At 37.3% G+C, this 27,706-nt stretch overlaps 2 protein-coding genes across 5 annotated transcripts; both read left to right on the top strand.

The window, feature by feature from the left end:
• Positions 1 to 3,638: 3,638 nt before the first annotated feature.
• On the top strand, positions 3,639 to 6,089 carry sebox (SEBOX homeobox). Its single transcript, XM_083531066.1, has 3 exons — positions 3,639 to 3,831; positions 4,282 to 4,484; positions 5,243 to 6,089. The coding sequence occupies exons 1-3, from the start codon at positions 3,648 to 3,650 to the stop codon at positions 5,879 to 5,881; spliced, it is 1,026 nt and encodes a 341-aa protein (XP_083387192.1). The 5' UTR covers positions 3,639 to 3,647; the 3' UTR covers positions 5,882 to 6,089.
• Positions 6,090 to 10,073: 3,984 nt separating this feature from the next.
• Positions 10,074 to 26,769, top strand: poldip2 (polymerase (DNA-directed), delta interacting protein 2). 4 transcript variants are annotated; one of them, XM_083531058.1, is made up of 11 exons: positions 10,074 to 10,446; positions 11,580 to 11,655; positions 12,372 to 12,469; positions 15,430 to 15,529; positions 15,676 to 15,751; positions 16,334 to 16,441; positions 16,949 to 17,085; positions 17,970 to 17,996; positions 18,110 to 18,235; positions 19,015 to 19,094; positions 23,907 to 26,769. In XM_083531058.1, the coding sequence occupies exons 1-11, from the start codon at positions 10,265 to 10,267 to the stop codon at positions 24,019 to 24,021; spliced, it is 1,125 nt and encodes a 374-aa protein (XP_083387184.1). In that variant the 5' UTR covers positions 10,074 to 10,264; the 3' UTR covers positions 24,022 to 26,769. The 4 variants fall into 4 exon arrangements, with proteins under 4 accessions (XP_083387184.1, XP_083387183.1, XP_083387182.1 ...); XM_083531057.1 differs by having other exon boundaries at positions 10,232 to 10,446; positions 11,577 to 11,655; XM_083531056.1 differs by lacking the exon at positions 23,907 to 26,769 and adding an exon at positions 20,352 to 20,779 and having other exon boundaries at positions 10,232 to 10,446.
• The last annotated feature ends 937 nt before the right edge of the window (positions 26,770 to 27,706 follow it).

The raw sequence follows: 27,706 nt of genomic DNA, 5'->3' as shown, positions 1-27,706 counted from the left end.
AAAAGAATAGATCTGAATTAGCAGTGTTAGAGGGAAATCTGGGAAATGTCACTGTAAAACATTTTAGAACATACACATGTTTATTGTCTTAAAACAGCTGGAATAAAATTCTACAGTTGCAATGTACATGGTATCATGTATGTCACCAATAAACGTATTGTGTACAAGTGAAATGTTTTGTGACTGATTAATTAGAAGAATGCAGAATAGTCGGAAAAACAAATGATCAGTTGGTAATTTATCACTTTTAGTTACATAACTAATAACTAACATCTTTATTTTCTTTTACAGTCACAATACAACCTTTAAAATGTGTATTATATATATTTTTTCCTGGATGTTGTGACCTAGACACAGTGCATTATTTTTGCAACTTTAGCACAGAAAAATGGGCGAAAGGTGTGTGTGGTGTGTCTTTAATTAGATTAAAGCTTAAAAAAGGTACATAGGTAAAAGTCTTTCAGCTTTTTGGTTGTATAGCCACATTTCCAGATATGAGATAGCAATATTATAAGTGTATTATACAATTGTTAAATGCAAAACATTACTTAATAAATAGACCTAAATAAACATTTTTGTATTAAAACTGAGAATTATTTTCGAAATATTTAAATACCACTGCAATGAAAAGTATTAAATTATTGAATTGATACAAAACAAAACAATAATAAATCACAGAAATGCTCACAGGGCATTAGTTCAGAACTTCACAACTGAGGTTGTGCATCACTGAGATTCTATAAAATAATTAGGCAAAAAAGAAATAAAAAAGTATGGCTTTGCATTCATGCACAATCTCAAGATCTTTGATATGAAGTCAAGTCAATTCAAGTGAGCTTTTAATGTCATTTTAGCCAAAAATGTAACTAATTTCACCTCAGATCAAGGTGCTACATAAAAACATAAATTAACACAAGATCATGCAAAAATACAAAACTAACTGTGTGTTCAAATGAAGCTCACAAACAACAAAAAAAGAACAATGTTGTTTAATGCATTTGTGTGCTGCCATTTCTACCTCATGCATAGTAAAGAGTGGTATGGTTTATTTGTTATATTATAATAGACTTCTGGTTTAGGCCAAACCTAAATGGTGTTTATTGCTGCATGAACATGAACACCTTTAATTTATTAGCGAAACTAAAGCCAGCTGTGATGAGTGATGTATATTTACTTCTGAACAAATAATCCTATGCAGTAGAGCGATCATTTACGGATTATTTATTTATACATTGTTTGTCTGCCTCTCCACCCAATATTTGCATCATGTACACAATTAACAGTAAAGCAGTGCTACTTTGTTTGCTGTTCATGCTGTGAGCCAACATGTCGATTTGACATCACTTGCTGAACTCTGGGTTGAGGAGAACTTAGTGAGCTTTCGATCAACTGAGTTGTTGGGAGGTTTCTCTGAAATGGATACAGATGCAGGGGGGAATGTTTGGAGCACTAAACACACTTGTACTTTTGTTTTTGCGTCACACGTGCCTTCCCTGATGAACTACATCTTTTGATAAGTTGCTTTTGCAACGTCCAGCTTGCTTCCTAGATTCCTGAGTCTCAGACGCTGTGTGTGTGTGTGTCTGTGTGTGTGTGTTTTTTCTCCCCACGTGATTGCCACTAATGACGCCATTAATGGGTCACCCGAGCGCGAGCCTCCGGAATCCGCCGGGTCAGTGTTGTGTGTATTGGAGGCGCGCGACTGCTCGCTCAACTTTAATTATGCTAATGAGGGCACGAGGAGCAATGCAAAAAAAATAAGAAAAAAAAAACAGAAGATTGTGTGCATGAAATAAAATCTTTAAATATGCACATTTCTGCCTTATTCCTATCACGATACATTTCATTTCTGTGAAAATGCAAAACGTATTTATGACGCAATAAATAATAGCGCGCGACAAAACAAAAAATCTGAAATTTCAGAGAAGGCTGAAATCATGGCGGTGAAGTTCAGGAACACAGATTAGAGGCGTAATCTGTGACTCAGATTACTTTTTTTTTTTATTTCAGCACACTATTGTCTGCGTGGGTCTTAATCCTCCCAAGTCATATCATCATCTATCATCTCTCATCATGCTCATCTTAGATTATAACAGACTTTTAATATAACATACTAAGGATCAGATTTAGACAGGATGTCACGCGTAAATAAGGAGTGAAGGAGTGAATGCATATAAAACAGTGAATTGTAAAAATATGTTTGCAGATTCAGGATCTGATTGCAAATTGCAAGAAAAATTGAGTGCAGCACAGGTTTGTGTCAATAGGGACTGGATTAAATGTCAGGAAATACACAAAATAAATATCTAATCCATGATTGTTGATTCCAGCCCTGGAACACAAACGAACACCAGTTAAAGTGAATTATGTACAGGTGTTTATCCAGCATGAGGACTTTGTATGGCTGGTTTAGAAGATAGAAAACCTTCAAAAGACAAAAATGTGGAAAGCCTGGAAAGCCATTAAAATGAGGAAGAAATGCGTGCAGGTGAAAATGTGTGCTGATTTGCATGAGAAAAAGGCCAATGATGACATAACTTCTGTAGGCAGGACATCCATCAGACATCAAGGGAGAGCTTCCAAATCACATACACATTACAAAGAATAATCCACCACAATAATATTTACTATGGGTATGTCATCGTGCAGTCAAACTCGCAGGGGTTACTTAACATTATTCCAAATATTGGCTAATATTTAGTAATGTGTTTTGTGTGTGGGTCTGATTAAAATAAATCTGTTTGTTTTCATTCATATGTTTTAGAATTCATAAAGATTCATATAGATCAGTTTATTTGAATTCACATATTACTAGCACAGTTATGTACTAAATATAATTTAACAATATTTTAACATTATAAATAAAACTATATATATATATATATATATATATATATATATATATATATATATATATATATATATATATATATATATATATAGTTTTATTTATAATGTTAAAATATTGTTAAATTATATATATATATATATATATATATATATATATATATATATATATATATATATATGTATATATATATATGTATATATACACACACACACTATATATATATATATATATATAATCAGAATTAAACTAAATTATAATATAATACTATTAATAATAATAATATAAAAATCGTATAATGGCATATAATGGTTAAATAAAAAGAATATTAAAAAGTAGTCTTTTAAGTCTATCTATCTATCTATCTATCTATCTATCTATCTATCTATCTATCTATCTATCTATCTATCTATCTATCTATCTATCTGAGACATGTGAGTTGTTGTTTTGGGGTGCAGCTATTATCTATCTATTATGGTTAAAAACAACAAAAAAATTGTTTTCTCTCTCTCTCTCTCTCCTTCCTCTCTCTCTCTCTCTCTCTCTCTCTCTCTCTCTCTCTCTCTCTCTCTCTCTCTCTCTCTCTCTGACATGGATCAAATAAAAGTGATCAAAATTGTAATTACCATGTTCGGTCTAGACATTGCATCCAAAGCCATTTTGTCCGGATTAAGTTGGGAGATCAAAGACACTACAGCTCGTTGTCTGTTAGGTCACACACACACACCTCCAAATCCATGAAGTGTTCCTGTGTGTGTGTGAGAGGTGGGGGGGGTGAAAGGTAAAGATATAAAGGTGAATGTTGAGGACTTCAGATACACTCCGAGGCAGGACGTGGACGGATTTGAAGAGACCTGAGCGCGCTGCGCGTACCCGAGTCATGGCTTTGTTTTTGGACCAGACATGTGATTATGCTCAGAAAATGAAGGAAGACGAAAGAGAAATTGATTTTCTCTTCAACAAATGCCAAACTCGCTTTGCAGGTGAGCACTAAGAGACTGTAGGAATCTAGTGTTGGAATCAGATTCAGATTTAGGCCCAGATTTATTTACAGCACAGTTTATACAAAGGGAAAAACAATTAAGCCGAGTAACAGCAACAACTGTAATACGATTTATAAAGGAAATTAATTACTGAAATATTTTTTTATGAAATAAAACATTTTAAGTGTTTGAGTGAATATAAAAATCTATGTAAAGTTTCAGGTCATGAATGATGAGAGATTCTTTTTTTATTTGTATTTACACGTTATTTATTTACTGTATGCACATTGTAAAATAATATATATGTATATATAACTTTTACAACAAAGTTTATTTTAAAAAAAAATTACAATTACTAAGAAAAACATTTGATCCCTGTGCATCAAAAAGAAAAGAAAAATTCAACTAATATTTATAATGCATTCTAATGATTTCATCCAATGTTTTCAGACGCTGTGAACGAGCACGCGCTCTCTTCTCCGGAAGCAGACCGGACTGCGCAGCCGGAATCACAGAGGAAACGGAAAAGGACGATTTTCAGTCGCGCGCAGTTGTCGGAGCTCGAGCGCGCGTTTGTGTTCACGCCGTATCCTGACATCACAGTGCGCGAGCGACTTGCTGCTCTCACCCTCCTGCCCGAGAGCAAAATCCAGGTACAGTGTGCTTCAAACTATCTAATGCCCTGTGTTATTACAGATTATATCATTATATTGTTTAATTTTTTTATCATAAATATTTTCTCACGGTATTTTTTTTTTTTACTTTTTTTTTCAGATTTTTTTTTTACATATTAGTTTATAAAATATTGCACGAGTTAAATTGCACGAATTTTTATTTCACGTTATTTACTTATTCATAAGTTTATCTGGACATTATTATTATTATTATTATTATTATTATTATTATTATTATTATTATTATTATTATTATTGTTATTGTTATTATTATTATTGTTATTATTATTATTATTTCCCTCCCCATATTAATATCATATTACTCACATAAACACACCTGAAATGTGTGCAAGTATTATTTAATAAACATAAAGCTTTTTAATTATATATGCCTAATTGATTATTACATATATATTTGTACAGTCTATGTTTATTTCTGCTTAAATGCTCACTACATTAAAGATCTCCTTGCTAATATTAGGCATTTATAATTTATATTAATTACATAATTTTGGAGGGGTTTTAGTCGATTGTTTGTATTTTAGGTATATAGATTATTGGTACTATGTAAAATCTTTAATAAATCGCTTAGATCACATGAAAAGCTCAGACCATTCCCTTCAGTCAATATGATCCTGATTAGCATCAGTATTGCTACTTGAGTTTCTATGTTATTGTTTTTTAATTTTTTATAATTGTTTAGTTCAAGGATTTTGACTTTCATTTGTCTTTCCAAGGTGTGGTTTCAGAACAGACGTGCTCGGAGCATCAAGAGTGGAAGACTCACCAGGCCCATGAAGAAAAATCCCGCCACGTATAACTCGGAAATCGCTTTCCCTCATCCCGGTCCCAATTTTACAGTATCTCCTGCTGAAGTTTACCAACCATCTAACCCAAACGACCAGCAGCAGATGTCTGACCTGAACTGGGTGAGGCAAGCATTGTGCCCCTGGTCTCAGAATCTGCCACAGCCCACACCCACACCAGCTCCGTCCATATCTCCTGACCTCCCGGGAGCATTTCCCTGGCAAAGACAGCCTTCAAAACCATCTGGAAGTCACTCTGTCCCAACAGATCAGATGGCCAGGCCAGTCCATTCCTTACCTCAGAATCAGTGGAGTGAGTGTGCACAGCCTAGCACTCATCCCACCTCATCTGGAGACTTTTCAGGGAAACCTCAGTGTAACATTAATCAAGGTGGGTATCAGTCATTTCCAATGGACCAGGTTGTTCCTTCACATGCTGCACAAAACTGCTGGCAGGGAAGCATGCACAGACAGGGAGCACCCATTATGCAATACCCTCAGACATCCTTAGGAGACATCTCTGACCTGATCTACAGTGCGTCTGTGGTCACCAACCTGGCTGAATTCTGACTACACCTGCAGAATGTTTTAGAAATGGAAAATGAACAATTTTGACAAGTATTTCTATCTGTGATTACATGTGATAACATTCACACAGACTCATCACTCATCCTCTTGTCTAATTGTTTTGTAATGAAATATTTGATTTAATATTTATGATATTGTACATACAAATGTTTTGAGCTTTAGAAACAACAGAATAAACTGTGTATCCAGTATGTGATTTGTCTTGTTTTTATTGCATGGAAGCCGAAAAGTGTCGAATTTCTAAAATTTACACTATAAGGTAGAAGTGAGTCTCAACAACAAATTATTTTTTTTCGGTATTTTTGGGTTTAATGAACATAGTGAATTATTTATTGGAAGACAGAAAGTGGCTGAACATCTGCTTGGATGGTATGTCAAGTTAAATTTAAGAAACATTATATTTAAATAAATGTCCTAATAAAAACAACAACATTTATGTAAAGTACAAAAACATCAATATGTATTTAAATAAATGTGTATACAAATAAAAACGTATAAATATCTGTGTGCTTTTATAGGAACCATAATCATTGACCACATGCTCTTTTCTTACATGAGCCTAGTTTTTGCACAATTTAGTCATTAATAGTCACATTTACTGGTTTAGAATGTCCACAAAACAAGTTATATGCAATAATCACTTATGTATTTAATAGTGATAAAAACCGTCTGTCCAAAAGATTCCAAAAAAATGTAAAAAGAAATTGAAAGTTACAGATTTAATTCTGTTCAAAGCACTGATACTAGAGATTTTTTTTTTCTAAACCTTAACATGGACATCCATCATACAGTATAAATTAATATTTAGAAATGAACACCTCAATAAACATCTGCTTGTTCAAAGTCAAGTCAAAGTGAACTTCATTGTCATTCAGCCAGGCAGCAAAATGCACAGCAGAACTAAATTGCATTTCGCAAAGGCTCCAATGTGCAGATGAACATATAACAGTCAGTAGGCAAGACAGGTACAAAATAGACAGCATAATAGATAGTAGACAATACACATAGATAACACAATTAACACCACAAAGGAGAAAAAAATTGTTGGTAACACACATAGTTAACACAATGGACACAATGGGCAAAAACTATGAAACACTATAAAAACTTTTTTTTTTTTTAAATATATATATATATTTTTTTTATATATTATGTTTTATATATTAAGTAAATGTTTATAGGACTGTGGTGAGACCTGTGATGATGTATGGTTTAGAGACAGTGGTATTGAGTAAAAGACAAGAGGTGGACCTGGAGGTAGCAGAGCTGGGAGTGACGACGATGGACAGGTTTAGAAATGAGTTTATTTGAGGGACAGCGCATGTAGGACGTTTTGGAAACAAGGTGAGCTGGGCGAGATTGAGATGTTTTAGACATGTGCAGAGGAGGGACAGAGGGTATATCGGTAAGAGAATGCTGAGGATGGAGACACCAGGAAGGAGGAAAGGAGGAAGCCCAAGGAGGCGGTTTATGGATGTGGTGAGGGAAGACATGCAGGTAGTTGGGTTGAAAGAGGCAGATGTAGAGGACAGGGGGTTTGGAGACGGATGATCCGCTGTGGCGACCCCTAATGGGAGAAGCCAAAAGAAGAAGAAGTCATTTTTCTAAAATAATTAAATTTAATGTCATTTTGTCATTTATTCCTAACTCTCTAAACACCTTTATATCATTAATAGTATTTTGCATGACTTAAAATAATGATACCTAGACATATATTTTGGATCTTGAAATATATATTTTTTATTTATTAAAATACATTGTTTAAATAAAACACAAACATCAAGAATGACCTCAATTATTTATAACTACTAACGAATAAACAATGAAAAAAAAACAACAACAGATTCCTACACAGTTAACTCTTGCCTGCATCTCTGCACAGTGTTATATCATTTTTTATATGAATTTTATTACTATTAAAGTTAGTGTACAACATAGTTATTTCACTTCATCCAACTTTTCTATAAAGCATAAATAAGACCACATAGTCTCTTTGAATTCAAACAAATTAACCACCAAAAAGTTTGTGTTTTAATTTGTCATGTGTATTATATAATGCTGTTATTCTCTTCTTTGATTGAGGATTTTTTTTTTTATATTTCCTCTGTTGTCAAAGACAGTTCTATATTTATTTATTTGTTTGTTTGTTTTCAATTGTTTGTATGCCAAGTATTATTGTTTTTGTCTAATAAAGTGGTGTTTTTGTCTAACTTCTCTTTGTTCTCGTCTTCAAACAAACAATATCAAAAATATGTTGTTGTTTTTATTTAACAATTTCTATGTCTGTCATCTTATCAGAAGATTGGGCTACATGTGGATTTAAGGCTCTGAATGGTTTATTAAAGTTGTGGTTATTACAGAAGGGATATGACCACAGACCTCACAGGTTGCCAGATCCACTGTACACTGATCAATGTGTATCATAATAATCCCTACAGGGAAATAATCCTCAAATAAAATTAAATCCCATAATCCGGGTGTAATTTCTACAGTTTTACTCTGACATACCTTTGTGAGTTTGTCGGTATGTGTGTTCCAGATGCAACATCTACATCCTTTAATCTTGGCTATATCTGGGGGACATGTGCTTCGTATGCTGCAAGCTGGACAGGAAAATAATACTTATAGCCTGATCAACAACGGTTTCCAAAGTTTAATCCAATTATTAAAGTATTATTGTTACCTCTATAGATTTTAATATTTTAATATAACAGAAAGCCAAGAAGTGGTTATTACCAGATAGCATTTATAAATATGCTAGAGTATATATGTATATATATATATATATATATATATATATATATATATATATATATATATATATATATATATATATATATAAAGAAAACTCTTTGAATGAGAAGGTGTGTCCAAACTTTTGGTCTGTACTGTATATATATATATATATATATATATATATATATATATATATATATATATATATATATATATATATATATATATATATATATATACAGTACAGACCAAAAGTTTGGACACACCTTCTCATTCAAAGAGTTTTCTTTAATTTCATGACTATGAAAGTTGTAGAGTCACACTGAAGGCATCAAGGGCTATTTGACCAAGAAGGATTGTGATGGGGTGCTGCCCCAGATGACCTGGCCTCCACAATCACCGGACCTGAACCCAATCGAGATGGTTTAGGGGTGAGCTGGACCGCAGAGTGAAGGTAAAAGGGCCAACAAGTGCCAAGCATCTCTCGGGGGACTCCTTCAAGACTGTTGGAAGACCATTTCAGGTGACTACCTCTTTAAGCTCATGAAGAGAATGCCAAGAGTGTGCAAAGCAGTAATCAAAGCAAAAGGTGGCTACTTTGAAGAACCTAGAATATGACATTTTTCAGTTGTTTCACACTTTTTTGTTATGTATATAATTCCATATATAATTCCACATGTGTTAATTCATAGTTTTGATGCCTTCAGTGTGAATCTACAATTTTCATAGTCATGAAAATAAAGAAAACTCTTTGAATGAGAAGGTGTGTCCAAACTTTTGGTCTGTACTGTATATAATAATACATGATACATCATATGTCTCAACATGTATATTTATATTTATTATTGTACGGTTATTAGATATCATTTGGTGTAATTATTTTTTGTAAAAACAATATAATGCAATTTCATTTAATAAAATACAGAACAGATATTAAAGTAAAATTCATGAGCTCATATAGCAGGGATATACATGTATTTGTGATTAAATTAGTTAAAGTATAAGAATTGTATTCCAATTAAGTTGACGCACTACAAACACATGTTGCTTTGTCTGACCTGAGATCAGTTTATCAGGTTCTATAAAAAATTTAATTGCCTCTAAATCACCATCTGTTACTGATCTCAAATCAGCCTAAAGCGGTTTGCGATACCGGTTTAAATACCAATAATATCTGCACGCCACTTTGGGCTGACCTGAGATCAGTTTATATCACTGGGCCTTTCAACATAATTACAGCTACCTTAGCGTCTGTTACTGATCTCAGATAATTTTGAAGCGTCGTTAGATACATACACGTTGACCGGTTTAAATAACTGCAATATACAAGCCGTTTTAGTCTGACCTGAGATCAGTTTATAACAGTGCCTTTCAACATCAATACCGCCAAATCGCAATCTGTTACTGATCTCAGATCAGCCTGAAGCGGAATCGTTTACACTCCAAATGTTTAAATAGAGGCAGTAATTAAATACGATCTTGTGCTGACCTCAGATCAGTTTATCACTTTCTCTTACAGCAGCATTGCCGTCAATTCCGCCAGCTGGCGCTGATCTCAGATCAGACTTCGACTCGACTCGAGTCTTTAAATGAGCAGCCTGCGTTCTGACCTCGCTATGCTAAACAAAGATGGCGGCGTGTGTGTTACGGAGCTGGGGGATTCTGTCTACTCTTACCAGCTTTAGTAGGAAACAGACACTGCGGCTACTCGGTGTGGAGCTCCACAGCAGACACGAAGTGAACCGACGACGCTTGCAGTGTTCCACATGCGGGTTCCTGAATGTGCAACAAAAACGGTTCATGTCGTCCAGGTATGAAGTTGCTCCGTGTTTAGTTTAGCGTGCTAGTCAGCATTAGCCAAGTGAGCCACCTACCATACTATTAAGTATGTAGCATGCTAAACAGTGCAGAGAAGCATACTGCTTGGGCATACTATATAGGACGGGAGTATAGAGTATTGCACAGTGTTAGGTGGCTAAATGGCTAGCTAGTAAAATACCCAGCATGTTAAATTACTTTTTATTACAATGACAATTGTAAACAATTAAAAGCTTTCTTTCTAATTTTAGCAAGTTGATGAAATAGTGTACAGTATTATTTGACATGGGGCTATGCTAGCTAACACTGCTGACATGTTTAGCAACGAGTGCGTGCTTGTGTAATCGTGCTAAGGTCAGCTAGTTGTTCAGTTAGACGTGCACTTTACATTTTGCTCAATGTAGCTACATTTAGCTTTGATGGCAGCCTGACAAACGCATGGCATTCTTCCATCATTGCCAAAAGTCCATTTGTGAGATTTTTTGCTTTCTTAATGTACCAGCAGTTGTCTTGTGTAGAGGAAAGAGTAGGTACAGAGTCAACAGCTCTATTAGTGCCAGTACAACTACTGTGTCCCCATGTGCAGTCTTCGAATGGATCAAATTCTGTAATGAAACAGGCTCTCATGGGGACCATGTCGGGAAAGCAAGAACAAGAGCTACCTCTGCTGCAGAGGAAAAGTTTATTACAGCAACCAACACCAGAAGCTGGGGATTTACATAAATGCTTCTTGGAGTTCAAGTGGTAGATATATTTCAACATCCATTGTTCAGTGAAAAGTGCATGAGTCAAACCTTCATGGTCGAATTGCAGCAAAGAGACCATTACTTTGGAAGAACAACAAGCAGAAAAGACTTGTTCGGGTCAAAAAATATAAGGATATTACTGTTGAAGTGTTATGTTTCAGAATATTGTTTTACCATTTAGTGTGTTTCCTCATGACCCTAGGGTTATTGATTATAAGTTTGTGTGTGTGTGGTTATATCCTGTATTTACGTCCCATATTTTTGTGCATGTGTGAGACGACCTCTATGTATCGCACTTGCTTGTAGAGTGGATCACTGACATTTGCTAACACATCTTTTCTTTTTTTTTTCTGTGTCTTCTTTTTGATTTTGGCCAGAAGGGCAGAAGGGAAGGTGCTTGAGACGGTGGGTGTATTTGAAGCACCAAAGCAGCATGGCAAATATGAAACAGGGCAGGTAAGAGGTTACTTATACACAAACACGTACACGTTTAAATTTTGTTTAGATATCGAGACAATTTTTGGCTCTAGTAGAAAACAAATGAAAGTAACATTTGGATCAATTGATGAATGATACATAGTCAATGATACATGGTCAATGTCTCATTTTAAACAATCTCATAAACAATGAATTTCCTGAGTCCAGGTGGTGAAAGAGTCTGCCACAAAGTTTGGGAGACACATCCACATAAGAAACGATTTAGTTTGCTCATATCTGGCAAAGCAAAACAAGTGTAGCACCTGTTTTTCAATGAGTGAGAGAACCAGTGCAGTTTGGCCTTTATTCTTATTTTGAACTCAACAAACTGAACAGAATCGGGATTTGGAGTACAGTCAAGGGATCATTGGTTACTTATAATGTAGTTGCTAAAAGGTCAAATGATACAGAAATCTTAGATTAGCTGTTTTTCCTGAAAAAAGTGGTTGGTAAACTTTTGCCAATATTCTAATTGTCTGATTACAATAATACTATCTTATACTTAATAACTGGTTATTTGATTAAGCCTAGATTTCTAGTATTATTAGTTCATTTGAATGCTAGACAGAAATATTGTAAAATATAGTGAACAATCCAATCATAAACTCCAAAAAAATGTTAGATTGAGTGATTTTTAACCAATTTATTGCAGTTGCAGCTTTGTTTCTGATCAATGTCGTATGTATGTGCTTTAGTTGTTCCTACACAGTGTGTTTGGCTACAGAGGCATCATCCTGTTCCCCTGGCATGCTCGACTTTATGACCGCGACGTCACCCCTCCAGCATCTGACAGGTAAGCATCATTCCCAATTGCTTTTGAGCAAAATGTCCCACACCCTGCCCTGCGTTTCTTGTGTATGTGTGGCTTAACCAAAGCATTCAGCATGTTTCTTTGATTTTATAATACACTTAGGAGGGAAATGCTAACTTTTTAAGCTGGAAGATTGTTTTTTTATTTTAACTGTCTTGCAAACACTGTCTTTTCTTTGTCATATTCGAAAAAGCATGAGGCGCAAATGTACTTCATTCTACAATGTGTGCATTTGCAGAACAGCTTCCCCATTAGTCTCATTGTTCATCTTTATTCATGCATACTCTCTAAAAGCATCCAAACGCACTTGTCTGTCTGCGTTCCAAGTTTGGATCGTGTATGTATATACAGATTAACTTTCTTGAGACTCTATAACGAAGGGCAGACATTGTTGTGCTTTCTTAACCAGAGCTGAAGTGTTCTGGTGCCAGGACAGTTCCTCAGAGATGTAAACTCCCAGGAACTAGCTCTACTTCAGTGCCACTGATTTTGACTGAAATGTCTCCTGCTGTTGGATTTCCGAAAGTCCACAATGAGCTCTTTAGTCTTCGAGGCGTTGAGGGTCAGGTTGTTGGTGGCACACCATGCTGTCAGGCTTGGGATCTCTTCCCTGTAGGCCGTTTTGTTGTTGTTAATGATCTGACCGGCAACGGTGGTGTCATCTGCATACTTAATGAAGATGTTTGAGTTATGCAGAGAAGCACAGTCGTGGGTGAACAGAGAGTAGAGTAGTGAAATCAGAACACTGCCCTGTGGGATGCTAGTGTTTAGAATGATGGTTGAGGATATCTGGTGGCCCAATCTAACAGATTGAGTTCTGTTGGTGAGAAAAGTCCAGAATCCATCTGCAAGTGGAGGTGCAGATACCCAGGTCACTGAGCTTAGTGATCAGTACAGTGGGGAGGACTGTATTAAACACAGAGCTAAAGTCAATGAACAGCATTCTGATGTAGTTGTTGCTTTAATCCAGATGGGTGAAGGCTGAATGAAGAGCCGTGGAAACTGCATCCTCTGTTGACCTGTTCGGGCGATAGGCAAACTTTCGTGGGTGGTAGGCCTGCAGTGAGGTGATTCAGGACCAGTTTCTCAAAGCACTTCATAGCGATAGGGGTGAGTGCAACTGGGCAAAAGGCATTCGACAGCTGAGTGCTTAGGCACTGGTATGATGGTTGTGGTCTTCAGGCATGTAGGAACCGTAGCTTGGGCCAGTGACAGGTTGAAAATGTCAGTAAAAACCTGTGCCAGTTGTCCAGCGCATGCTCTGAGAACATGTTCTGGTATGCCGTCCGGGCCAGCTGCCTTGCGTGCATCCACTCTGCTAAACGCTGAATGGACGTCCGTTGTTGAAAGTGAAAGTGGACTGTAAGCAGTAGGAGAGTCCGTGGTTGAGGGGAAATGTCCTATTCCACGATCGAAACGAGCAAAAAAGTGATTGAGTTTGTCCGGTTGGAAGGCACAGCTGGTTGGTTGAGTTCGAGCTGTAGGTTTGTAGTCCGTGATGGTCTGGATGCCTTTCCACATGCGTCTGGGGTCAGAGTTGTGGAAGTGCTCTTCTATGTTAAGTTTAAATGTGAGCTTGGCTCTCCTGATGCCTCTTTTCAGGTTGGCCCTGGCTCTGTTGTAGTCCTCTGTGCTGCCAGATTTAAAAGCAGCATCTCTTGCTTTCAACAGGAGACTAACTTCAGAGTTCATCCACGGCTTCTGATTAGGAAAGCATTTTACATGTTTGACGGTAGTGACATTGTCAATGCATGTTTTGATATGGGCCAAAACGGATGATGTGTAAATGTCTGTGTGAGAGTCCAGTGTGGCCTGTGAGGCAAACATGTTCCAGTCAGTTTTCTGAAACTGTTGCTCTAGAGAAGAAATGGCTCCCTCTGGCCATACCTTTACTGTCCTCACAGCAGGTTTCACCTGTTTGATCAGTGGTGTGTATTTGGGTAGCATTAACAAAGAGATGTGACAAGACTGACTTAAGTGGGGGAGGGGAATGGCCGTGTATGGCCCAGGTATTTTTGTGTATACCTGGTCCAGTGTTTTGTCTCCTCTGGTAGAGCAGGAGACATTATGGTGAAATTTTGGTAAAACAGATCTCAGGCTGGAGTGGTTGAAATCTCCAGCAACGAGAATGGCTTCTTTGGGATATGCAGACTGTTGTTTGCCGATAGCTGCCTGCAGTTCCTCCATAGCTAGTTTAGCATTAGCGTCCGGAGGTATGTACACCGCAGTCACAACAATGGCTGAGAATTCTCTCGGTAAATAAAAGGGTCTGCACTTAATCATCAAATACTCTAAATGAACAGAGCAATGACTTTCAGTAACAGTAGAGTCCGTGATTTAACATAAATGCACAGACCTCCACCTCTGCGCTTACCAGAGTCTACTGCCGACCTGTCCACCCGAAAACACTGCGACCCCCGAGCTCAATGCCGCTGCTGGGAATGTTGTCGTTTAACCATTTTTCCATAAAAATCATGACATTGTCAAGGAAGATGCTTAAATAGTCCTTTCATCTTTAAAACCTTTCTTCCAACATCAGGATCATGACCTGTGTTTTAATTGAAAAGCCTCACTGTACGAAAGATCTGGGAGATTCCACACACTTGGTACTCAAAACAGATCTTTCACAAGGTTTATGAGGTTTTTAAAATTCAAACACTATCCGTAACAGGAAAAATGCTGGTGTGTTGGTGGCCTAGAATAACATATCAGTAAGCAATATAAGAGGGATTAGTCTCATTATTCAGTTGAGTAAACTGTCACATGGTGCTATGAATTACTGTGCTGTTGTTTTTGTTTCTATTTTTGTCTCTGACAAGACCTGAAACCAGAAGCATGGCTACAGGAACATTGTGTATTTCCCCTAGAATCATGACGTGAAGCTCAAAACAACCTGAATTGTATCTTGTGTATTGTCACTAAGAGATTGTGTTTTATTACAGTAAACCAGAGACTCCCGGAGCACATGGGTCAAAGGAGGTGAAAGGAAAAACACACACATATTATCAAGTCCTTATTGACACCAGAGACTGTCCACACATAGTAAGTGCAGGCACTATACACTTATCCTTTGCATTTCAATCACGCATTAATGGTTTTATTTACACTTTCTACAAATGAGGACTGCATTAAAAAAAACGTGTAGTTCTGTCGACGGTAATTTTAATCAAATGCGTTTGTATTGGCAGTCGCAGAGATCACAGACAGAAGCAGTAACATTTTTAGCCAATCATGATGACAGCAGAGCTCTGTATGCTATCCCAGGTGAGCAAATGAACATTCCTTGTGCTGCTTAATGAAGTAATGTTCCCTTTGTCAAATCATATATAAAAAAAAAATGTAAAAGAAGTAACTTTTACCATCCTGAAGTTTTTCAGTTTATTTTCCTTGACATCTGTTGACATTTAATGTTTAATGATGTGAAGCATGTCAATTTAGTAACACTGCCTAGAAACTGTTCTGAAGGAAAATGTCACCTTACAGAATGATTCAGAATGATAGATAATTATATACACTCTAAGGACAACAGTCTGTAGACCCCTGACTCATATATATATTTTTTTTGTTTTTGTTGAAAACAATGCCGTCAAAGGCAAGAGAGAGAAAAAAAAAAACATATACATGCCGCTGAAGCACGTAAGAATCCGCCATACGAGATTTATGTGTGTGACGTTTAACAGTAATATGTTGCAATGTGTGTGTTTTTGAGTTATAGCCAGTCCTGTCAGGGCTTCTGGAAAAAAGAAATCCAACACCTTCTGATGAATCAAATTGGACAATTTAGCAGTGCTGCATAAACCTAAACCTGTTAGCCTGTGAATCTCAGTGTGTAATCTGTGTTTCTAGGTCTGGACTACGTGAGCCATGAGGATATTTTGCCATATAATTCTACAGACCAGGTGCCCATTCAGCATGAGCTGTTTGAGAGGTTTCTCATGTTCAACCCATCTAAAGGTATTCAACTTGAATATCTTACTGCAGTTCAAAATATGTCCATTGAAAATTAAATTATGCTTAATCACTATATAAGCAAGAGATTTTACAGGAAGATATTACAATATCCAGATATAACTAGATATTGTGATATCTAGTGAGATATCACCAGATGAGGATGGGTTCCTTCTCCAGGTTTTTTCCATTTGCCATCTCAGGGAGTTTACTCCCTTGCCACAGTCGCCACCGGCTCGCTCATTAGGGACAAACCTACACTTATAAAGAACAATCTTATTGATTCTTTCCTATGAATTTGTGTAAAGCTGCTTTGAAACAATGTCCATTGTAAAAAGTGCTATACAAATAAAAATTAACTGCATTGACTCCACCCAGATATTTTCTAATATATTCTATTATCTATTATATTGCTGATCTATCATCTCTAGCATTTGAAAACAAATTATTTTTATTTATTTTTTTGCTGACCAGGCTCTTTGTCTGATGCCGTATAACTTTGTGTTCCATCAGTGCCTTCATTTATAGCGAGAGACACACTGCGTGCATGGCAAGAGAAGAACCATCCTTGGCTGGAGTTGTCCGATGTCCACAGGGAAACTACAGAGAATATCAGAGTGACTGTCATCCCCTTTTACATGGGCATGAGGGTAAGGCTCTTCAAATATAATGTATAAATGTATTTTTGCTGTCGTTTCAATTGTTAAACCATTGAGAACATTATAATGTTGAAGACCTGGACTGACTCGTTACTGTGAATTCTTTTTATTTTTAGTTAGTGAATTTTAGTGGGTAATTAATCTTTCAATGGCCCTGAAGTCTTAAATAATGGTGATTGTTATGGGTTAGTACATCATTTAGCAAAATAGAGCAATTTGCCCTACCGTAATGTTTAAACTTTACAGTATATATGTATGTGCCAATGGGCACGTGCACGATCGCTGGTTCGTGAGTGCAGGACGGAGCTGGACATGCTCTGTTGCAGTGTCCGGGTGATACAAGAGAAGAGCTAAAAAACTCTGTCGACCGCTGACAAGAGCAAGGCATCTCGCACCCCGGGAGATCGACACATCCTGGCAGTGTCCCAATGTATCATATGAAAATGGCAATATTGTAAAAAAAACAAAAAACAACAAATGTTCGTATTGCTTTCGACACCGGAAGATAAAAAAATCCTAACTCTAACAATTAATTCGGGGACTACCTGTATATTAATTAACAAATGTAATTATTTAATTAATAAATTATGAATAATAAATATAATATAGCACTCACCGTGCACTTTATGTGCAGTGCACAGACTCGTGTTAAAGCAAACATCGTGTGGTGTCGGTTATTTAGCTCGAGAGGCCCCTATCCTAATAACGATGGACCTGAAGCTGGAAAAAACGTTGTCAGATGACGGTCCCTATCATCGACCTCTTTATAAAAAAAATAAAATAAAAAAATGAGCTCCGTCATAGTACATTCTTTAGTGAGATCAGTGTTTCTAAATTCTTGCTTTTGCTAATAATTTTTTTTTATTATTTAACAGGAAGCACAGAATTCCCACGTGTACTGGGTAAGTCAAAGCCAAGATTATCCCAGTTTATACCAAATTAATAACATTTGAAGAACTTTGTGCTTATGTTTTGCATTTGTCTTGATGTGCATGTGTGTGTTTCATTAAACCAGTGGCGCTACTGCATCCGTCTCGAGAACATGGGCAATGAGGTGGTGCAGCTGAGAGAACGACACTGGAGGATCTTCAGCCTTTCAGGAACGCTGGAGACAGTCAGAGGCAGAGGAGTGGTGGGCCGGGTGAGTGTCTGAAAAGAAAAAAGAATTTAGTGCAAAATGGTCCATGTTCTGGATGGGAGGGATGTCAAAAATGTGTTCCCAGTCATTTGTCATGTGAGCTGGATTGTAATGGGATTTGGCCAAGACCACATTTTGGTGTCTGGCAGTCAAATGATATGGAACGGTGTCTGCAATTTCTCCAATAAAAATAGTTTTATCGGTTGTGCAGGATCAGACTTCCTGTTTGTTTTGAAACGCTCGCAGCCTGTGTAGATCTGTTTCTTGAGGATTTGAAATTGAACATGTTCTGGTTCACAGGAAGGCTGATGTAACCTGCTATGTAGTGAAAAATAGGTTTTGGAAAGCTTATGTTTGCATTTTACTGCAAACATGGTTTGGAAACCACCAACTCTTTCTTATTGGCTAATTGTCGGTTATAAAATCAGAAAATAGTGCAATGTATTTATTGCAGTGGTTGGCTCTTGCATAAGCCCAGATTGGACATAACATTTCTTCACCTTTTACCCAGTAACTTTCTCTGCTACACTCTCAGCAAGCTGACGTGATTATATAACATGCACTCAGAGGAGTTTACCCCCATTTTCCGCTGCTACAAATGTTCCTTTTTTAGTTGGATGAGTTTATGTAGACCTGCCATTACAGGTCTGTTTTATTGTTCAGAACCACAAATGGCCTTAATTGAAACATTGCGTTGTTATAAACTGTTATAAATGCATGTCGTAGTCTGCTGCAAAGTACACCTAATCAAGATCTTAATTTAATCTGTGTTTGTGTGATAGGAGCCTGTATTGTCCAAAGAGCAGCCAGCGTTCCAGTACAGCAGTCACGTCTCATTACAAGCCCCCAGCGGACACATGTGGTGAGTGATTCATTCATTCTAATGTTAAGTCCTCAAATGTGATGATTAAAATATTATTATTATTATTAGAATTACTTCTTATATAGGTAATATCGTTCTTCATATTTAGCAAACGGCTCATAGCTTTTTAAAATGATATCTTTGTGGGAACAAATAAGAGATGAGTTGCTGAGTATGTTTGCATTCGAGAAAAATGTAAAGCAGATTTTTTTATGTTCGGTTAGTAACTTTTTAGCTTAGGATACGTGTGTATAGGGTGCACTTTTTGCTCTTTAGTGATTGAGGCCATGAAATGTCCCATTAGTGGAAGATTTGATGGTGAAGCACCATGAAGCTCACAAAACACAGACCATGCTCAGTAACACGTGCATGTATGCAGCTCGGTGCAATGCGTTCGAAGCTGCATGGTTTAAAAAACAAAACAAAAAATAAGGATACTATTTTGTTTGTTTTGCTAAAACAGCTAACACTTTAAATAGCAGTCAGATTCCAATTCTTTCCTATTCAACATCATAAGCATCACATTCATGCCATTCTGTAAAACTTGTGGAGCGTGTATGGGAATTAATGTTGGCTGGTTTTTGTTGTTTTTCTTGTTTTGTAAGGACACTACTTTTACTATTACTGTTTAAGGACCCGCAGAGGGACTTTTTTTATACTGACCAAAAATAAGACATGCATTTAAACCAACAAAAAGTAAGTTGCATACAAAATAATTGACACTTCAACAAACCGCATGTGGAGTCAGTGATTCACCTCTAGAGGCCACTCTTGTACTGTATAATAACAGCGGACCAGAATAAAGACGCAACCCGGAAAAACTATGTATATGGATTTTTGCCAATAGCTGCAACTCAACTATTGTCGCCAATAAATCAGCAAGATTAAGAGAGAACTTTTGACGTTTTTATGGCTATCATTTTCACACACACACTAATAACACTTGGAATGCTGTGAAAGTTTATGGAAGAATCAGTGTATATATTCCTGCTTTTTCTGAATCTTTTATTCTTTTTATGGTGTGTGTGTGTGGCAGGCATTGAGTAAACAGTTATAGGGTGTATATTTCTCTTGAATAGATGTGTGCTCCTATATTTGTAAAATTTGCACTCCAGTTGTATTTGGAGGTTTCTATCTGATCCTTGTTTGCTAGTGAATGCGCATCTGCTGATCATGTTTATAATTGAGCCGAACCACTGGGGGCCTGAGACGTTGTGTCTCTGACGGTGCCTCCTCTTGTGTCTGTGCACCATCTAGGGGCTCCTACCGGTTTGAGAGGCCCAACGCCACATTCTTCGATGTGCGCATCCCTCCCTTCTCTCTCGAAAGCAAGAAGGATGATATCCCCAACAGCTTCCTGCCCGGCCCCTTCACCTCACTGGCTTAAGAGCTCAAAGCCTTGCCCTGCTGTGCTCGTCCAAACCCCTGCCAAGCCCAGCCTGTCTTCCTGTCTTACATCTTCAACAACGTATCCCTGACCTATTAATTAGCTGTTTTAGCCTTATTTTTCTCCATTAGTTGATCCATGCATCAACTAATATAATAATAATGAAAATAATTTGTATATTATAAAATACTGTAATTTGGATTCAAGGACAAGACAAGCTCTTAACAGGAACAAGTAACCTATATGGACAAAAGTTTGTGGATACCTGACCTTAAGGTTTGGGGGTTTTTTTTGTGGGTTTTTTTTTATATTATTATTATTATTATTATTATTATTTTTTTTTTTTAAATGCCTAATTCTACATTTAGTCGTAATTACGTTGTGGAGACTATTATACAGCAACAAGGGTGTTGGTGAAGTCAGGTACTGGTGCATGGCGAGGAGGCCTGGGGTGCAGTCAGTGTTCCAAATCACCGGTTTGGGTTTCCTTTTTTCAAGTTTAGGGAATCGCATCCAAAAACGTCCTTTACAACTATGTGCCAGTTTAGGGAAGCACCACATATGGCTGGAGAAAATCAGGTCTCCCAATACTTTTGTCCTTTTATAGAGTGAATACTAGACTAAAGATATTTAAAATCTCTATTGTTCTATCTGCGCAGTTGTGGTTGAACCAAGCAAAATGGGAAGGATAAAGTTTTGAAAACAACCATAAGCAAGTTCTCTTGTTTATTCAGCATGTTGCTTTTGAAATTGGAAATTTTCTATAAGCAAACGTATTAATGTCTCTGAGTTGGACCTGTGATCAGCTTGTAATCTACTTTATGGATTTATTAGATCTCCGCTTATGTTTCAGAATGTTACTTATGACTACAAAAGCATTTCGCACTAAAGGCACCCCCCCCCCCCCTCTCTCTTCCTCCATCCCTCTTTCCCTGTTTGTCCCTCCCTACATCTCTTTCCCGGACTTGACTTAACAACCTGCCTGCACTTTGCAGCCGATGCATGTGTTCTAATGAGCTTTTATAGGCTGATTGCTAAAGTCCAAACACGACCCACAATAGCACTTAGAAAGCTTTCAAACCTTTTTAATAGGGGTTTGTGTTTTTTCTCAGTATAATTAAGCAAAGCAAAATGCAAGTCCATTATAAAACTAGCAAGTTCTTGCAAGTCTAATATATGAATTTTTTCTTATCTGTCTAGGATAATTTATTCATGTATTCAGTGTCCTGCTGTGAAACTTGTTGAAAGTTGTATTTGTTGAGGAAACTGATTTAATCATTTCCATGATTGAATGAACTATGATTTCATTAATGACCCTATGAATCATTGAACATACTCAGGGGGAAAAGTGATTTTATTATGTATCTGTAACTAAAAATAAAATCTGTAATCTCCAGGTTGATGGTGGTAGCAGATAGTAATTATTATTGCGGCACGTCGGATATTGTTGACTAAATTCTGGTTAACAAAAAAAAAAAGGAAACTCTTTAGCTGAGATTGTTTTTTGCCTCTCTGTACACCGTGCTTCTACATCACTACTGTCAGAACCGTAATTATGCTTTACACTGATAAAATTACTGGATATTTGTGTGTCGAAGCAAAATGATCATGAACTTCAACAAATCAGATCACTTGATTTTATAGATATTTTTAAGAACATATGGCCTCATTTAGTAGTCACTCATTCCTGCACTGGTTTTCTCTGTGCATGAGAATCCCTCATGAATTAACAAATGCGGATTAGTTGCGAAATATCTTATAATTTGCGGTAATTCGAAGCGGGGACGAATGTTCAGAAATGTTAGGAATTACATTTTAAACTACACTGGTGTGAAAGTGCTTTCTTTAATGTTTCAGATCATCAAACTAATTTACATATCAGTGAAAGAGAGACGCAAGTGAACACAACATGCAGTTCTAAAATGAAGGTTTTTATGATTGATGGGAAAACACTACATGGCTCTCTGTTAGTGTTTGCCCCTAAACCTAATAACTGATTGGGCCGCCCTTAGCAGCAACAACTGCAATCAAACGTTTGCAAAAACTTGCATTGAGTCTGTTTCAGCCCTGTGGAGAAACTTTGGTCCACTCATCTATGCAGAATTGTTGTAATTCAGCCACAATGGAGGGTTTTTGAGCATAAACCGCCTTTTTAAGGTCATGCCACAGCATCTCAATAGGATTCAGGTCAGGACTTTGACTAGGCCACTCAAGTCTACATTTTGTTTTTCTTCAGTCATTCAGAGGTGGACTTGCTGGTGTGTTTTGGATCATTTGTCCTGCTGCTGAACCCAAGTTCGCTTCAACTTGAGGTCACGAACAGATAGCCGGACCTTCTCCTTTAGAATTTTTTGGTAAACAGCAGAATTCATGGTTCCATTTATCACAGGAAGTCAAAAAAAAAAAACAATGAAATGAAAACCAAAAAATTTCAATATCTCAGAAAATGTGGAAATTGTGAAAAGGTTTAATATTGGACACTTGTGGTGTCACACTCTAATCAGCTCCTTAAATGCAAAAACCTGCAAAGGTTTCCTGAACCTTTAAATGGGTCTGTCTGGTTCAGGCTACACAATCATGGGGAAGACTGCTGACTTGACAGTTGTCCAGAAGACGATCACGTACACCCTGCACATGGAGGGTAAGACAAAAGGTCATCGCTAAAGAAGCTGCTGTTCAGAGTGCTGTATCCAAGCACATTCATTGTCGGTGAATGGAAGAAAAAAATGTGGTAGAAGAAGGTGGAACGAAGCCTATTCAAGAATTTGGGGGGATTCCCAGATTGGACTGCATTCCTTGTGTCAAGCCACTCCTGAACCAGAGACAACGTCAGAGGTGTCTTACCTGGGCAAAGGACAAAAAAGACTGGACAAAGTCGTCTTTTCAGATGAAAGGAAAGTACATCTTGAGGTCCAGTGTACAGTTTGCACTGTCATGTGATCTGCTGGTGTTGGTCCACTGTGTTTTATCAGGTTTTGAACACTTCATGCTTCCCTCTGCTGACCAGCTTTATGGAGATGCTGATTTAATTTTCCAGCAGGATTTGACACCTGCCCACACTGCCAAAAGCACCAAAAGTTGGTTGAATGACCATGGTGTTGGTGTGCTTACCTGGCCAGCAAACTCACCAGACCTGAACCACATAGAGAATCTCTGAAAATATTTTATTAGATGAATAGACATGGTGATTTTTGTATTAAATAATTGCATTACTTGTCTCCATGTGTTCATGCGTTGCATTTTTATTCAGGGTAGAAATGATCAAATGAGTTCACAAATATTACTATTTAGTTTCTTTTCCTTTTAGATTTTTTCAAATTTTTACAATTGTTCTATTTATTTTACACTAAAAAAGGAGAGATTTTTGGTGTGAATCAAAAGCACTGGTTTATAATTAATTCTTCTTTTTTTTTTTAAACACTCAGGGGGACATTCCGGATCGAGCGGACCGACGGCTCACACTTTGATGTGCGAATCCCTCCATTCTCCCTGGAGAGCAACAAAGATGACAAGTCTCCTCCTGCAGGATACAACTGGTAGAGCGGCTGAACGAACAGCCGTTTATCCCGCATTTAAAATCCTACCACCGAGGATAAAAACCCTGATCTCGGATCATGAATGAAGGATCAGTCCAGAAATCCTTTTCGTGAACTTGGACTTCTCTTGAGACTGATTTTAAATTGTCACCTTTTCAATACTGTATCTATCAGATAGAGATGCTCGGTAATCTCATCCTTTTTTTTAGGTATACGTTACGCACAATTTGTTTGGGTGGGGGCAAGAAAAAGAAAGTGTGCACTAATATGGTTGAACATCCACATAGATGACGCCATTTGCATTTCACACAGGGTTTACTTTGTCCACCCTCTTTTTCCAGCTCATCTATTACTTAGCTTTTTTCTTCTTTAGTTTAAAAACTGACAAGACGTGTGCAGGTTCCTTCTTTCCCAGTGTATTTATTTTTTTTTCTTCTCAGCGTTTGTCTTCCTGCATGCTTCATTTCTTACACAGGAGTATTTTGGTCATGGAGAAGTTTGCACATGCAGTTTGTGGGTCCCTATGACACGAATCTGCTCCAGATTTTAAAATGAAAGCTCAGTTGTGAATTGTTTTAAAACAAGCTCGATTTGTGATTCTGACGAAAGCTGACTGGTAAATCGTGATTTGTTGCCATAGTGCGCTGTTATGTTGAACTTTTGCCCCAGTGGAAACTTATGTAATGAATAAATGCATGTCAAATGTGTTAGTACCACGAAGAACCACTGTTGTGTGTATTTTAGCATTTTTTCCTCCCTCTAACACACCTAATTGATGTATTCCCGGGGAATTATTGGTTCCTGGTTCCCTGTGACTGTTGGCTAAACACTGCTGGGCAAATTGAGCATGCACTAATGTCAAAATGTGAATGCCTTCAATCACCAACAAATGATTGGCCAGAAATTGAGCAAGAATAAGACGAATGCCCTCCCGAGACTCTTCTGTGCTTGTTTAATTGTGCTCCCAGGAACTGCTTGGAAGGAAAAGCTGACTGGAGCATCATTTGCAGGAGGTGGAGGCTCTGTGGTTAAGGTTCTGGGTTTCTGATCGGACGTCGGGTGTTCAAGCCCCGGTATCGCCAAGCTGCCACTAAGGTGTTTTCGAGGGTCACACACACACGGCTTTAACCAAATCCAATGGAAAAAATATTTTATACAAAGTTCCTTCGTCTGTTAGTTTAATCCTTGATAGTTTTCTGACCAGTGATTTGTTGTTAAAAGTATTAAAAGCCATTTTGGTCTTGCTTTCTGTGGTGTTGTTTTTTTTTTTTTCTTAATTTAAATCTTTTTTGTCCAGTAGTATGCACTTGGCAAAAATAGCTTGAACAGAGTCTCAGAGATTCTTCTAAGACCCAGGGACCATGATGCTAGTAGTAGAAACCCGGTGCAAAAAAGGCATCTGAAAGACCTCTCCAGTAACAGTCTGTTATTGCTCCATGCTCTGGCTGAGTAAACTTCCTGTTTTAGGACTAAATGATGGATGGTTTGATAGAAGAACAGATGAACTGACTAATAAAAAAAAGAAATTGCTAAACCTATTTAACTACATATGACCGTTGAAAAGGGTGTGTTAGAGTGAGGAAAACACACATGTACAGGACATGGTGTTCTCCTGGACCTGTTGTTTTTGAATGATTCCTTCTCTTTTCCTCTTCCCTTTGCTTTTTCGAGCAGTACTCTTGAGAAAGGTCTGTTTCTCATATCAAACATGTTTTAAATACCACCTAGAGCTACAGAAGCTTCTACTTTGTTAGGGATTTGGATTTGTCCTTGATAGATACAGTATACAGACAAATGTTCCTGGACACTTGACCTTAAGATTTGTATGTGATTTTTGACTTCCCCATTTGCTGTTCTAATAACTTCACTAGATTTTGGCGTGTGCTTGTGGAGATTTGTGCTCATTCAGCCATAATGGCACAAGGACAAGTCGGGTACTGCTGTAGGTGAAGTGAGCAGGTCTGGGATATGGTCAGCGTTTCTGTACGATTCATCCCAAAGATGTTCAGTAGGTTGGAGGGCTGAGCTCTAAACAGGTTTGATTCTAGTTCAAGTGAATGGAAAATATTATGCTACTGCATTCAAAGACATTCTGTTCAATCGTGTGCTTCTGATTTCACATATGGTTTAAAAAAGTCAAGTGTCCCAATACTTTCGTCTGTATAGTGTGTTAAAGGTATATGACAGTCTGCTTAAAGCAATAAGCTCCTGCCCGATTGAGTAATAATATTGATAAGCCAAACATATGGTATTTATACGTGTGTGCATGTGTGTGAGGTTAAAGCCTTTTAAAGGAAAAAATCCAGAGTCCTTTGCATATTAAGAACCATCCTTGTGACACATTTTAAAATTCATTGGGAATGTTTTCATGAACTTTTTTTTTTTGTGTGTGTTCCAAGAATTTATTTTCCTTTTAAATTGCTGCCGTTAGAATGAATGAGAAAATTGGATTGAAATCCAAATTGTTTACAGTTTCGTCTCCTGTCCAGTGTCAGTAATTGTTATGCTCTTCGTGATGTCACATCACCGTTCCATTACTGGGATATCAGTGAATTTTATGGGTTTTTTGTTTTTTTTTGTGTGTGTGTGTGTGCAAGATGATGTGCCATGAGATATTTTCGATTGTGTCTGTACATAAGGAGTTACATACAGTAAGAGCCCGATTGTTTGTGTGTACAAGGGAAAACTCACCTATGCATTTTTTTCGTTGTGATAATTGACTGATGGAAATAAAATCCGAGATCAAATTTAATTTGCTGTTTATTTCTTTATTTTTTCGTTCATAAAGGATGGAGGTAAAGGGGTTGGGGACCACTGCTTTAACCGTTTGGATTTCAACTGGCTGACTCTGAGGCCCTCTAGAAGGCGTCTAACCATGTTGCAATTTTCACGTCCTTTGATAAGTCAGAGAGTGCACTAGTGACTACTCAGAGCTCGCAAACCACACCAGCTCAGAGATATTTGTGTGGATTTAATGGCTATTTTTTTTATTCCACAATGGTTGACCGAGGAGAAAAAAATCTATTTGGTCACAGATATATCTACAAGATGGACATCGTGAGAAAAGCTGTTGTTAGACATCTTATATAGAGAAATGTGTGCTTTTCCAAATCATATCTATTCAGCTGAATTAGCCTGAAGTAGATGTACTCCAACAAAAGTGTAGAAACATCCCATTCACGATCCAGAACTCCCAGGAAACCCAGTTTTTGAATAAATTTGCCATTGATAATCATTTCAGTTGTCCAGGATCTCCAAGCCCATGCTGCTGAGTAAACTGGGTATGGACATATGGAATAAGAATGAGTGTAGAAACATGTATGTGTAGTGATAATGCATCAATAGTGCAGAGATGAGATGTAAAGAACCTGCTTGATAAATTGGGTTAAATGAATTTAGATATTGGTCAGCAGATGGCGACAAACCACACAAAATCTTCACATCCAAGAGATTCACCTAAAATACCCTCTGCATTTCTATTGCAAAATAAAACCAGTGTAAAACAGCCTTAGATCGACTCGAGCAGCGTTCACACCGGCATTAGGGATAAGTAGAAGGTGCAAAGTCCACATGTGAAAAATTAATCAGGTGTAAGAATTACATTTATTGTTTTCTGAGTAGCATGACTCATAAACAAAAGAGCAAAGGTCCAGCTTTGAGGAAGAGGTGCAAAGTTCACAAGATTTACA

The sequence above is a fragment of the Silurus aristotelis genome (assembly GCF_946808225.1).
Source record: "Silurus aristotelis genome assembly, chromosome: 26".
In the NCBI taxonomy this organism is placed as follows: domain Eukaryota; kingdom Metazoa; phylum Chordata; class Actinopteri; order Siluriformes; family Siluridae; genus Silurus; species Silurus aristotelis.
Note: the sequence above shows the minus strand (reverse complement) of the source record. Positions and strands in the feature narration are given on the sequence as shown.

Coding starts and splice junctions, on each gene's coding strand:
- poldip2 (XM_083531055.1), top strand. CDS start 10,265: ATGGCGGCGTGTGTGTTACGGAGCTGGGGGATTCTGTCTACTCTTACC. Junction 15,530..15,675: donor CCAGAGACTGTCCACACATA/GTAAGTGCAGGC, acceptor TTGTATTGGCAG/TCGCAGAGATCACAGACAGA. Junction 15,752..16,333: donor AGCTCTGTATGCTATCCCAG/GTGAGCAAATGA, acceptor CTGTGTTTCTAG/GTCTGGACTACGTGAGCCAT.
- sebox (XM_083531066.1), top strand. CDS start 3,648: ATGTTGAGGACTTCAGATACACTCCGAGGCAGGACGTGGACGGATTTG. Junction 3,832..4,281: donor ATGCCAAACTCGCTTTGCAG/GTGAGCACTAAG, acceptor CAATGTTTTCAG/ACGCTGTGAACGAGCACGCG. Junction 4,485..5,242: donor TGCCCGAGAGCAAAATCCAG/GTACAGTGTGCT, acceptor TGTCTTTCCAAG/GTGTGGTTTCAGAACAGACG.